Source organism: Euleptes europaea, chromosome 3, assembly GCF_029931775.1.
Source record: "Euleptes europaea isolate rEulEur1 chromosome 3, rEulEur1.hap1, whole genome shotgun sequence".
Taxonomy (NCBI): Eukaryota; Metazoa; Chordata; class Lepidosauria; order Squamata; family Sphaerodactylidae; genus Euleptes; species Euleptes europaea.
The window spans coordinates 37,853,966-37,868,456 of record NC_079314.1 but is presented as its reverse complement, the minus strand read 5'-3'; the positions used below and the strand labels follow the sequence as shown (position 1 = coordinate 37,868,456).

Here is a 14,491-nt window from a genome sequence, read left to right as displayed (position 1 = left end):
TTACGCATGGTCACTGTAGCCTCCTTTATTCCCTGTTTGATCGCCCTGTTTGATCGCCAGGATTAAAGTAACCTGGGTTGGGGTTACTTGTTTGATTGCCGGGATCAAAGTAACCAGGGTAGGGAGAAACTGTATGCATTGGCTGGAATGATCAGGGACGAAACTGTGTGCTAATGGAGGCATGAATACAGAAAAAGCAGTCTCCCAAGTTCAAATCAAGTCCCACCCCTTTAAATGCTGCTGTGTAATTGGCTTACCTCGCGAGAGAAGCTTTCCTTCCCCCCCAGACCCAACTGCTGCATAAAAAAGCATTTTAAGAACAAAAAACAAAAAACTGAGCAATCTGAAAGAAGGGGGGGGGGGAGAAATCCAAGCCTCGTCTTTTAAAAAGCCTTTCTTTTGCTCAGAAAGAGCTCCGAGGTAGCAGGAAGCACTTGAATCCCTGCCTCTTTACATACTGCTTCGTGATTGGCTGTGAGAGAAGCCAATCTTCTGTGCTTCCCCTGTTTGGCTTTCTTCATGCTGCCTTGAAGGGGGTTTGGAAAAGGGTGGGGCAAAGCTCAACCCGAGAAAGTTGTATGCTCGCTCAGTGATTCTGGAATGAGCTAGGAGGAACGGTTTAAATGGGGCCAGAAGAGGAATGGGAAAAGCCGGGTTCATTTTGTGTTGAAACAGGATTGAGCCAACAAGGAATGAGGTAATGCACGTTCAGAAAAATTTAATCCTGGCTGAAACAGGGAATAAAGGAGGCTACAGCACCTTAAACATACGTTACTTTAGACTGGGGGGAGGGCAACCTTGTGCTTCCTTTCTCCACAGCATACCATCTCATCTGAAATGTCTCTCTGAAACCTGCTTTATAATCTAAAACACCTTGCTTTGCTGCTTTCAAAGTCTCTGATTTGAACAGTTACGCAAATACTTACTTGAGGTTGATTTGACAGAGCTCTGTCTGCTGCAACTTGATGATTTGTCTGACGTAGGTTGGGGTCTTGACTTAATCACAATTCCATGAGATTTAGGGACTAAACTACTGTAATCTAAGGCACTCACCACTCTGGACATGATTGCTACAGAAAGTAAAAAGGAGAACACCTCTGAGGGCATGGACAAAATCTGAAGCAAGAACAGCCTAGCTCTGTAAGCTTGCTTGATGACTACACTGCATTGGGTCTATTTGGGTTTTTTACAGTGGAGGTAAGACTCACAGAACTCCACATAACCATGAACAGAAAAGCAGTCACCTGAGTCAGGACTGAATACAATGAGACATCCTGATATGTAGGGTTGCCAGCTCTGGGTTGGGAAATACCTGTAGATTTTGGATGTGGAGCCTGAGGAGGGCAGAGTTTGGGGAGGGGAGGGACTTTAGCACAGTATAATACCATACAATCTACCTTCCAAAAAGGCCATTTTCTCCAGGTGGTCTCTGTCACCTGGAGATCAGTTGTAATAGCGGGAGACCTCCAGCTACCACCTTGAGGCTGGCAACACTACTGATATGTGCCCCATCCTTCACCTGACCACAATGCAAGGTAGGGCAGGCAGGGCTTCTTCAGTAGGGGCACCCACTTAATGAAATTTACTTCTTCAGCAGATCAGCTTGGCCCCCTTCTTCCTATTCAGCATGAACCCCTTTTTGGTTTTAATACTCTGAGCACGCATACCTTGCTTTATTTGCCATTAGTGCATGCTACTTGGATTGCTGTTTGGCACAGAGCGAGCCTTAATTATGTTTGAAATAATTTTTTTAAAGGATAGTTGAATATTAGAAGTATAATAAAGTTTCCCTGTGGTAACCTGACTGTGGTTAGCAGCAGACTCAGGCACAAGGTGAGGCCTTAGAACAGCAATGCAGGGAAGGAAAGCTGGGAGCCCTGGCCCTCTGAACAGGTAGATAGCCCCTCAAGGGCAGCAAAATCAGGGACTTTTAATCAACATTTACTCAATCAAAAGCTACAAGTGAGGAACCAAAATAAAACATTTCTCTAGGCCTTCAGCAAGCACAGATTCAGGTAGGGTTGCCAACCTCCAGATACTAGCTGGAGATCTCCTGCTATTACAACTGATTTCCAGCCGATAGAGATCATTCACCTGGAGAAAATGGCCGCTTTGGCAAATGGACTCTATGGCATTGAAGTCCCTCCCCTCCCCAAAACCTGCCTTCCTCAGGCTCCACCCCCAAAACCTGGTAGTGAAGAGGGACCTGGCAATCCTAGAATCAGGTATTAGAAGCAACAAGTGGGGCCCCGTGAAACTTGTGGGGGGGGGATCCCATCTCCCCCACCCCCCATCATGGCTCCAGGCCTCTCCCCCCGCCCAGCCCTGTTCTCTTGCCACTTCGCCCGCCACTGCTCTGGGCGTGCGCAGCGAGGCCTCATCCTCTCCCCCAGCCCCACTCTCTTGCCAGCTTACCCAGCTCTCGGCAGCGTTGGCTGAAAAGCATTGTCTGTGCATGCAAGAAAATGCTTTTTAAAAGTTGGGGGATTTAAACTCCCAGGGTTTTTTAAAAATAAATTTCAGATTTTTTTGCAAACCCAGGGAATCCCCTGCATCTGCAGAAAAACCTATAGGGGGTGAGTGTGCCCCCTATCTGCGGATTTAAGTATCTGCAGGCAGGGGGCACACTTCAGAATAGATAGCTGAAAACTAGTCCACCATTATGCCAATCCATTGACCTTACTAAAGGGGTAAATCCATTAATATTTAGGAAACCAAGATCCCAAAGCATGTGGCTGCATCAAGGCTTACTAAGGGACACCTAAACTTAGTTAAAAGAAAATAGTCATTTCTGAAAGAACCAGTTTACCCTCCAGTTCTTGTGACTCTGTGGAAAAGGTGAGGACAGCTTATGATGCCACAGATAGCTTGGTTCGCTGCAACATCATCTGTGACTGCACAGGGGCACTGTGAGCATTGCTTCTGGATCAGGTCAGCAGAACTAGGCCAAGCAACCCCAGCAACTGTGGTGTGTCAAAGCACTCCCCATCCTGGCTAGGGAGGAGCCTTGCCACTTGGCCCTGAATGAAAGAAAGTGGTCACCTTAGAAAACCAGGTGGCTGTGGTCGCTCAGAGTGCTATTTTCCCAGTTTCGGTGGGTGCGTCAGCTGCACCCATTCCCAGTTCAGTCTCATCTCCATGCCTTAGTTACAGCTAGACTGGACTATTGCAGTGTGCTCTACTTGGGGCTGCCCTTGAAGAGTGTTCAGAAGTTGCAGCTAGTTCAGAACACTGCTGCTAGACTGCTGGTCGGAGCCAGCTACCAGAAGCATATGACCCCGATACTGTAGCGATGACACTGGCTACTGATCTGCTCCTCAGTCCAATTCAAGGTGTTGGTTTTTTTTTTTTTTTTTGGTCCTTTAAAGCCCTACATGGCTTTGGACCAGTGTATCTGAAGGACGGTTTTCTCCCCTATGTTTCTGATCAGGAATTAAGATCACAGGGAGATGCCCTGTCGACTGTCCCACCAATCTAAGAAGCTCATGCAAAAGAGGGCCTTTTTCGTAACACTCCCACCACTATGGAACAGGGAGGTGTGCCTGGCCCAAGATGGTTTCATTTAGGACTGTATTTTACTGATTTCATTTTCATTTATTGGCAGGCCTAATTGGAATTTTTAAATAGTGACTTTTTATGGGTTTTTATAATTGTTGTTTTATTTATATTGTTTTATTGTGTTATTTATAATAGTGTTATGTTGTAAACCTCCTTGAGTTTTGCAAGGGAATGTTTTAAATAAATGTTCAGCTAAAAATAAATAAAAATAAATGTTCAGCTAATAAATGTTTTAAATAAATAAATGTTCATCAGCTCCTGACCAAATGAGATTTCTTTACCTGCTACTTCCTGATACCTGAGAAATGGTTTTGTCATATCACTAACTTCCACTATTGCTGGAGTGAAGAATTCTGATATACACTAAAAAATATCCCACTCAGGCTCACAGCAGACATCGCTCTGCTATTTTCTTCATCTTGCCTTAGATCCTTCCTTTTCTCCTTTGCTCTCTGTAGGCCTGATAGTCCAATATGAAATAACTGAATGTATTTCTCTTATGTGTGTGTAAAGTGCCGTCAAATCGCTGCTGACTTTTGGCAACCCCATAGGGTTGCCCCATCCTTCACCTGACCACAATGCAAAGGAGTATATTGGCTTAGGGTCCACCTTCCAAAACAGCCATTTTCTCCAGGTGAACTGATCTCTGTCTTCTGGAGATCTGTTTTTAATAGTGGGAGATCTCCAGCCATCACCTGGAGGTTGGCAACCCTAATGGGGAGGCAGGAAGCTTCAGCACATCTTTGGTCTTCCCATTTCTTTTCTCAGCCCTACTACTGAAAGCAGATTCCTAGGGTAAACCCTAAATTAATGTCCCTAATGTCTCCGAGCTTGCTCCTTGGCCTTGGTTCAAAACCTCTCTGAAGCAAGAGTTACATTTTTAAGCACACAATTAGAGTTAGGTCTGGGACTGCCAGGGGCCTATAAAGCTGTTCTGCTCTAGAGAGCCAGTGTGGTATACTGGTTAGAGCAGAGTTTCCCAAACTTTTTGAGTCATGGAGCACTTTTCAGGAGAGAAATTCGTCAAGTAGCACTAATTCTCACCTAGCACCTATATACTAAACAGAATGACAGTAGTATTTTTCTTTCCAATTTCTTCATGGAGCACTAAGAGATATTTTATGGAGCACCAAGTGCTCCTTGGAGCACAGTTTGGAAACCTCTGGGTTAGAATATCAGACTAGGATTTGGGAGGCGTGGGTTCGAATCCCCACTGTCAGGAAAGCTCACTGGGTGACCTTAGGCCAGTCACACACTGTCCTAAGTTAATTGGGTGACCTTAGGCCAGTCACACACTGTCAGCCTAACCTATCTCACAGGGTTGTTGTGCTGATAAAACGGAGAAAAGGAGAGGGATGTAAGCCGCTTTGGGTACCCATTGGGGGGGAAAGGCATGATATAAATGAAGTGAATAAATAAATAGAGACTGTGTGTGACTCAGGAAGGCCCTGATTCAAATCTTGCATCTGCTGTGAGCCGCCTATTACGACAGCCCCTCCCTCACACCTGCAATGTGTGTGTGTGTGTGTTAAGTGCCGTCAAGTCGCTTCAGAGTCGACTCATGGCGACCCTAAGTCAATGAACTCCAAAATGTCCTATCTTTGACAGCCTTGCTCAGGTCTTGCAAACTAAGGGCCATAGCTTCCTTTATTGAGTCAATCCATCTCTTGTTGGGTCTTCCACCTCACCTAGAGTACTGTGTTTAGTTTTGGGCACCACAATTTAAGAAAGATGTAGACAAGCTGGAAAGTGTCCAGAGGACAACAAAGTTGGTGAGGGGTCTGGAGACCAAATCATATGAGGAAAGGTATAAGGAGCTGGGTATGTTTAACCTGAAGGGAAGACCGAGATGGGATATGATAACCATCTTCAAGTACCTGAAAGGCTGTCACATAGAGGCGGGTGCCGAGTTGTCTTCTGTTGCCCCAGAAGGTTGGACCAGAACCATCGAGTTGACATTAAATCAAAAGAGTTTCCGTCTAGACATTAGGAAGAATTTTCTAACAGTTAGAGCGGTTCCTCAGTGGAACAGGCTTCCTCGGGAGGTGGTGAGCTCTCCTTCCCTTGAGGTTTTTAAGCAGAGGCTAGGTGGCCATCTGTCAGCAGTGCTGATTCTATAACTTTAAGCAGATGACGAGAGGGAACGCATCTTGGTCATCTTCTGGGCATGTAGTGGGGGTCACTGGGGGGGGAGGGCAGTTGTGAATTTCCTGCATTGTGCAGGGGGTTGGACTAGATGACCCTAGCGGTCCCTTCCAGCTCTAGGATTCTATTCCTCTTTTCCTGCTGCCCTCAACTTTTCCTAGCATGGCTGCAATGTGGGGATTACTGTATATCCCTCATCCCAGTGGGTACTGTTCAGGAAGTAAGCAGGCTCCAGGTGGTCCGCGCTCATCTCGAGGGCGAGGCGGTTGGGGAGGCGCGTCTTCCTCCTCCTCCTGCCCTCCTTACCTGGTGGGGCGCGCGCGAGGCTCCCGGTCCTGTGGGCGGCCTGTGGCGCGACGGGTGCAGCCCGGTCCCTGCCCCGCCGGGAGCCACAGCCGCGCTCTTCCCACAAGGCGCGTGTCTAAGACGCGGTTGCCCCAGCAACGGAGGGAGCCTTCCGGTTGGCCGCAAAGCGCGCCGGCGGCCTAGCAACTGCGCGGCGTGTGACAATTGGATCCCACCCCGCGCCGCCGCAGTTCTGTTCCCTCCCTCCCCGCGGGAGGTCATCTAAGCTTACTCGTCAGTAAGCGTGCCGTATAGGGTGGCCAGGTCCCTCTTCGCCACTGGCGAGAGGTTTTGGGGGCGGAGCCGGAGGGGGGCGGGGTTTGGGGAGGGGAGGGGCTTCAATGCCATCGAGGCCAATGGCCAAAGCGGCCATTTTTCTCCAGGGGAACTGATCTCTGTCGGCTGGAGATCAGTTGTAACAGCAGGAGAGCTCCAGCTAGTACCTGGAGGTTGTTGTAAAAAATACTCACAATACCGGTAACAATAAGCTGATGGGAAAAACCCCAGCACAACTCACTATATTCAACAATTCCTTAACGACGTGCTAACAATGAAAACAACCACAAGGTGCGCAAATATACACAAAATATACAAGTACAATTATTTACAAATTAATTGTCACAAGTGTGACAATTGTCACAAAAAGCCAGCGGCGGATCTACTATGAAACTAACGAAGCTTCAGCTCCCCTCAACTTTTTTTTTTAATTGTAGACCTGGCCAAAGGGTTAATAAGAAAACGAGCTAAAGAAATAAATGCTTTTGCTAGACTGAGCAAAAGGCAGGCATGGAACTGCAAGGCAATGGATAAAAGGCTCTTTGAATTAATGTGTGTGTAAAGTGCCGTCAAGTCGCAGCCGACTTATGGCGACCTCTTTTGGGAGGTTTTCATGGCAAGAGACTAGCAGAGGTGGTTTGCCAGTGCCTTCCTCTGCACAGCAGCCCAGGTATTCCTTGGTGTCCCATCCAAATACTAACCAGGGCCAACCCTGCTTAGCTTCTGAGATCTGACCAGATCAGGCTAGCCCGGGCCATCCAGGCCTTTGAATTAATAGTAGCTGCAAAAAGTAACTGCAAGAAGTCAGGAGATAAGAAGAGGGTGATGTATGCTCATCTCCCACAGACCTTCTCTGGGCATTCAGTGTTTCAGCAATTGTGGATTAGGATGCTAACTTGGTCAAGGACAGAGGTAGAGGTGTTACCTCATTAGCATAGAAAATGCCCCCCCCCAAGGGGAGGAATCCTCTCCATTTTCTGATCATGGGATCTATGAAGAGGTATTTTGTGGGTGTAACGACATTGTATGTCTAAGGTGGTGAGGGAATGATGTAAAGAGGAGGAGAACATGACATTTGTAATGATTGACATCTTGGCAAGTATATAATCTTATGTTGGACTAAAAGTGGTTGCTTCTGCCTTTGGACTAAAGCCTGTTATTCAGCTGAATAATAAATCTGTAAACTTTCTCCTCCCTCGGTGGATTTTATTTGGCTATAAAGACACCAAGGGACAAAGAAAAAAAAAGAAATTAATACAAAGTGTCATTCAATTATTCTACTTATGTTGATATTCTATTGTATGAAGGTCTAAGGTTTACTTAACAGTTATTTAAAACAAGTTGAATAGTACATAACCAGCATATTTCATTCAGTTTTCTTTGTATAAAAATGTCTCATAATATACAATTGAGCTTATTTTTTAATATTCTTTAATATCGTATTGTTTTATATATATAATGTTTTATCCCTCCCTTTTTTTTCCTGTACCCCTTCAATTATACAAATAAAATCTTATTAAAAAAAAAGACACCAAGAGACGAACCTGTTGATTGCAAAACTGTCACCACTCAACAAAATGAGTGAATTTTTCAACAAAATCGATGGAGTTTTATAGTTATGAAAATACGGCTATTTTAGTGATAGAATCATAAGCCAATGGGTTTCTGATGCTTTCCCTTGAAGTTGACCTCCAGTTGCTAACACAATCTGTGCTCTAAGCTCTTCAAGTCTCTCTGATATCTTGTTTAGTTGGTTAAAAATTTCCACAAGTTTCTGCAGTGAGCAAGCCAATGGGCTGAAGTACTTAATGTGCTCTAATACCCATTTCATACGGCCTCAAAATGTCCCTGTAATTGATCAAATTTAAAAATTTTCCTTGCAAGGGCAGCAAGGCCCTATGGATCTTGTTGGATGTTGCCCTATTGTTGTTGGTTGCAAAGGGGCCCCCATAACAGTTCAAGCTTCAGGGTCTCAAAAATGTAGGCCTGCCACTGCAAAAAGCGTACATAATTCAAATTGGAACCAAAGATGTTAGTATCATGTGTGAAAACACCCAAGAGAATGTCTTCCTCAACTATAAAATATATAATATATAACCTGCACCAAACAGCATCTCATACACTTTACATTACCTAAATAATACCACTTATCCTGAAATAAATGTTGTCTTTAAGGTGCTATTTGACTAATAGTAATAATTCCCAGAGGGCAGCCGTGTTAGTCTGTAGTCCACAGTCAAATAGCACCTTAAAGACAACATTTATTTCAGGATAAGCTTTCGTGAGCCAGAACTCACTTCTTCAGAAGTATGAAGCGTACGATCACAAGTCTCAATTTTTATGTAGGGTAATGTACGGTGTACAACAATATTCAACTCAGTCGTGATTAACTTTTTTTTTTAAGAAGCCTGAAAATCGCTCGGTGCAGCAAAAAAACCCCACAGTACTTAATTAACTGGTGGAATCTACTGTCACTAGCTTAGGTGGCTTTTGAAAAGGATTAAAAAAATGATAGCTCATGGAAACCTGCAATTTTCAGATGTAATCTATGAAATCTGGTTGTAGTGTAATGGCTGAGTATTTGAACAGATTCCATTACAAGAAGCGAAATGGGAAGGGGGAAGAATTTAAAATCCCTGACTAAAAAATCCCCACATTAATTCACTCTTCATAGTTGGTTATGCATTGCTGCAGTGTGGGGATTGTGTTCTACTCCCATCTGCTGGAGAATTCTTAAAATTTCTCCGTCATAGTTGATCAAAATCAGATGCAGATGGTTCATTAGCACACTATTTGCAGAGCCTGTGTCATTAATGTCTGCATGCTGTAACAGTAAATTTATCTACCCAGAACCTTGTTGGAGGAAGCAGTCCTAATTGGCCTTGCATATGATTCCATTTGCAGCAGTGTAGAGCCAGTGTGATGTAGTGGTTAAGGTGTCAGACTAGGACCTTGGAAGCGCAAGCACCTTCATTGCCACACTGTTGCCCATTGCAAGTGAAACAAACTGCAATGTTAAGAACAATACAAACACTATAGAATATACAGTAAACAATGCCATGAACTGACTACAACTTCAGAGACATTGTTACATTAGAATACATATATATGGAATATGGGCATTAGAATATACAATGAACAGTGCCACGAACCACCTACAATTTCAGAGATATTACTATAGCCCTATTCCCATTCCTAGTTGTCAAATGTCAAACATGTACTAACAATGTGAATCCCTATTCCCAGATAACTTCTTCAAAAACCTCTCCTTCACTGGAGGTTTTTAAACAGAGGCTAGATGGCCATCTGTCAGTAATGCTGATTCTATTACCTTAGGCAGATCATGAGATGGAGGGCATTTTAGCTAACTTCTGGGTATGGAGTGGGGGTCGCTGGGGATCTGGGGGGGGAGATAGTTGTGAGTTTCCTGCATTGTGCAGGGGGTTGGACTAGATGACCTTGGTGGTCCCTTCCAACTCTATGATTCTATGAAATATTACTAGGGAATGTTTCATAGGTTTCTGTTGGTGCATGGAACCTGTCTTCATGTGGTTGGGCCCCACACTCATCAATAACATTGTGTCTGCCTTGTATAACTTGTGATCAGCCAAGCCAAATGCAGGCTGCTGGCCAAAATGTTGTGGCCCACCAGGGGTTCAGAACCCAAACCAGAGGAGGCTGCCCATCTCTGCATGTCTCCTTCCATTCAGCCTCCACGGGAGTAGGCAATTCTGCCTGTTACCAAATATGTTTTGGGCAGCTTATGTCCAACTTCCTTGTCTGTATGAACACGATTCAGGACCAGGCTCATATGGAGGGGAGTATTACATGCCCAGAGGCTCGGGAATGGAGCAAAAAGTGACGGAGCTCCAGTGTAGGCTTAGAAAGTAAAACGGAGGCTACAATAAATTGGATTAATCAGAGAGAGTTTATTGAGGAGAACCAGTCAGATCGATACTTCAGTACATTTAAGCAGAAAATATCACACAGTCCTTCAATAACAGTTCTTGATTCTGGCAACCACCCAGCAGTTATCCCCACAGAGCAGAAACCACTGGCAGGCAAGGGCTGGTTTAGCAGCAGAGATGCAATGCCATGTTGCTGCTGCCACAAATTCCAGCCTCCCTGATTCTCTGGCCATGGATGAGAAAGAGCTGGGATGTACATCTGTCAGTAATGCTGATTCTATTACCTTAGGCAGATCATGAGATGGAGGGCATTTTAGCAGGTGGGCAGTGTTAAACTTCAAAAAATGCTCTGGGACCCAGTGGGGTGAGGCTGAAAAGAGAGGAGGGCGCTTTCTTCCTGATTGGCAGTCCATGCTGCCTCCTCCCTCCCTTCCCACCCTTGCAGCTCTTCTGCTGCCCAGCCGCCCTCGTTTTTGCCTTGTTTTGTCTCAACCTCTGTTTTGCAGTGGTAAGGCGGGATGCAGGGCACAGAGCCTGGCCAGGGACCAGTGCAAGCCCAGTGCTCTGGATGCACCCTGCTGGCTGGCAGAGCCTGCCCTGTTGCCAGGCCTAGGGCTGGTGGTGGCAGCGTGGTGGCAAGTAAGGGCAGCCAGAGTGGGGAGTGTCTTCCCCATTGTGTGGTGGAGGCACAAAAGAGATTGCTTGCCCAGGGCACCCACAAGTTTTGGGCTGGCCCAAACTGAGGCTGAAAAAAAGGCTTGATTTACTATATTTCTTCAAGGGGCTCAGAATACAGATGGATTCTCTTCCCCAATCCTTAAAATATTCCTATGAGCTGTACCAGACTGAGACAGTGTGAATTTCATGGCTGAGTCAGAAACTGGGGGCCCAGGGCTATACCACATGGAGCATGACTGGTTGATGGTAGAGGAGGTGTGGCTATGGACTGGTTTTGGGGAGCAGAGGGAGAGAGTCTGTCAGTGCCTAAGTGTGTCTGAATGGTTTTTTTTTTTAATGTCTGTCAGCCTAATATATTGTCTAAGTGGTTTCATTTCATCCTTACCTGAAGTTTTATTCCTTAACACTTGGTGCCCCACGGCATCTTTCCTGGGGTTCACTAAGTGTTTTAGAGAGTGAGTGGGGCCTAGGGTTGCCAGGTCCCTCTTCACCACTGGCAGGAGATTTTGGGGGTGGAGCCTGAGAAGGGCGGGGTTTGGAGAGGGGAGGGGCTTCAATGCCATAGAGTTCAATTGCCAAAGCAGCCATTTTTCTCCAGGTGAGCTATCGGTCTATCGGCTGGAGATCAGTTGAATTAGCAGATCTCCTGCAACTACCTGGCAGTTGGCAACTGGGGCCAGGTAGGGCTTTTTGAATTTTTTGATGCTTGTGGTATAATGCTGACAGTGGCATTATGTAAAGTACATGTGCAAATAGCAGAGTGCTAATTCTAAATACACAGCAGGACTTGGTTCTCAATAAACACAATTGGGCTGCAAGCCTAAAATGCTTAATGTACCTAACTGGAACTTCTGTTGTAGCTATGAGATCTTCCCAGTTTTAATGTATTTTTATAATTTAATGTATTTTTATAATAACATCACAATACTGCACATGTGCACGGAGTGTGCGTTCTTGGATATTCTTTTGTTGTGTACTATCTCTTTAAAAGGCTAACCTAGAAGGCCTTGGTGCAAGCAGGAGAGTAGGATGGACACAATTTCACTTCCCTGCCAGTAACCTGCAGGAGTGCTGGGCCTACATAAACTGTTCAGAACCCGGCTAGGACAATCCTGGGCCTAGCCGACAAGAGACAGCTTTTAGTTAACTATTATTGTATCTCCTTTTTCCAGCCAAGTTATCTGCCCCAAAGTTTCAGTGTTACATAATAAGCAATTAAGTTAAAGGAAACTGGATGTTTGTTTGTTGCTGCACTATGCATTATTTAGCGACAAGGATGGGTTCCACCTGCTGTGAGAATAATTTGATACCAGATAAGCTCTTTCCTGTCCATATTACTGCCGGATCAGTACAGAAATAGCTCCACTGGGCCATAGAGGGTTGTTGTGATGATAAACTGGAGGAGAGGAGAATGATGTAAGCTGCTTTGGATCTCTTTTGGGGAGAAATGTGGTATATAAATGAAGCAAATTAATGGAAGAATTTGATGTGAGTCATCCAGACTGTTATGGGACTGTTATGCAGAAACACCATCTTACTATCTGGAAGCTAATACAATTGAAAGGGCAGAACAAAAGCATGCAGTTCTGCTGACTGTGGAGCAAAAATAACTTTGCTATTATCTGTTATCTACCAGCCCTGTGGCGCAGAGTGATAAGCTGCAGTACTGCAGTCCAAGCTTTGCTCATGACCTGAGTTCGATCACAACGGAAGTTGGTTTCAGGTAGCTGGCTCAAGGTTGACTCAGCCTTCCATCCTCCCGAGGTTGGTAAAATGAGTACCCAGCTTGCTTGGGGGTAAAGGGAAGATGACTGGGGAAGGCAATGGCAAACCACCCCGTAAAACTAAAGTCTGCCTAGGATTGGGATGTGACGTCACCCCATGGGTCAGGAACGACCCAGTGCTTGCACAGGGAACCTTTACCTTTTAACAGCACCTACTGCACCGAGTACTAAGACCTATGATGAACTGATAGCTCTGTTGAAGACATATTTTTGCCCAAGACCATCTGTTCCCTTACGAAGGTTTCCTTTTTTAAAGTGTGATCAGCAAGCCAGTGAAAATACAATAGACTACATTGCAGAGCTGGAAAAAACTATGCCCAAATAGATAAAGCAACTTTGGCTATTGTGGCAGAAGTTTAAAAATTTCACAATTACATGTACATTCTTTTGAAATCCAAACAGACCACAAGCCACTTCTTAAGAATTTTCACTAAAGACCAACCAACGCTGGAGTATTATGCTGAATGGATATGATTACAAATTCACCTATGGGCCAGGGAAAGCAACTGAAAATGCAGATTCTGCTGTCTACCCCTGCAGATATCTGACTGTGCCATTCCTCCACCATCAACTCTTTATTTGTTTCCTTTGCTCCCCCACCCCACAACAGACAGAATTAGAAGTGCTTGGCTATCATTAGGAACTCAAGGTGGTATACATGGTTCTCTCCCTTCCCCTTTTACCTCTACAACAATCCTGTCAGGCGGTCTTAGGCTGAGAGAATGTGACAGTCTTCATAAAAAATTCTGAATGCGGGTTTGAACTAGGGCCCCCATTCCATATTTGACATTCTAATCAATATGCCACACTGGCAGCGGGACGGCACAGTAAGCCCAGATCTCTTACTTTTCACCAGCCCACCAGCACTTAGGCCAGTTTCTGCCTTCCGGACCTTTCTGAAAGTGAAAGTGGGCTAATAGCTCAGCTTCCCATCTCCCTGCCCCTACCCTGCTCTGCCCAGGTAGACTCTCCTACTGTTTCCAGAGCCAGCACTGGCTCATAAGTCTTTCTCTCTTTCATGGTGGTGCTAATGGTTTTGGATTAAAATAAAACAGTGAAAGATGAAATTTTAATGATGAATTTTATGACCTACCTCTCATTTCTAGGGGTGAGGTGGCACCCCCATTATTTATGGAGTATCACTCTCTCAGAAATCATGCAAGCAATACAGTTGTGATAACGAGAAGCCCCTACATTTATCCACTGTAGGCTGCAGATAAAATTACGCATTTACATTTTCCCATGCTACAAAATTAACAGCTCTACTCCTGAGATCATTTTAGGGCATCAGTTTAGCCTCTAACCTATTTTCCTTGGAAACAAACTGGTATGTGATTTACTGAAATATTTTTAGATTCCCACTGAAAAGCTTATATAAGATATTTTAAATAAGTAATCAAACTGGAGCAGAAAAGATATACATCCCTCACTGCATATATAATAATACTTTACACTTACATAATGCATTGTATAGAAGCCACATATTCTTGATACCTATCCTTTTCTTAGCATAATGCTGCTCACTGTGGAAGGACAAGATCAAGGACTGAATCTGCTTAGATTCTGTTTGGGAGCAATGCACTGGGAAGTTCTCCTGCTCTTCCAATGAATGACAGTGACGTAAAAACGTGGTCGGTGAAAAGCTGGAATACCTTCCCTATGACGAGAGGCTAAAGCACTCAGACCTTTTCAGTTTAGAACAAAAAACTGATGGAAACTGCAGTGTTATGCCCACTTACCTGGGAGTAAGCTTACTTCTAACTAAACAGCCTGTAAGGCTGCAATCCAATTCACATT

At 44.8% G+C, this 14,491-nt stretch overlaps 1 protein-coding gene across 1 annotated transcript in view; it reads right to left on the bottom strand.

Moving 5' to 3' along the window:
* The window catches only part of EFCAB6 (EF-hand calcium binding domain 6), a 98,385-nt gene extending 97,320 nt beyond the window's left edge, over positions 1 to 1,065 (bottom strand). Inside the window, exon 1 of the mRNA XM_056847244.1 lies at positions 909 to 1,065. Within this exon, the coding sequence (XP_056703222.1) occupies positions 909 to 1,065 (157 nt within the window). The remainder of the gene's footprint in view (positions 1 to 908) is intronic.
* Between the last annotated feature and the right edge of the window lie 13,426 nt (positions 1,066 to 14,491).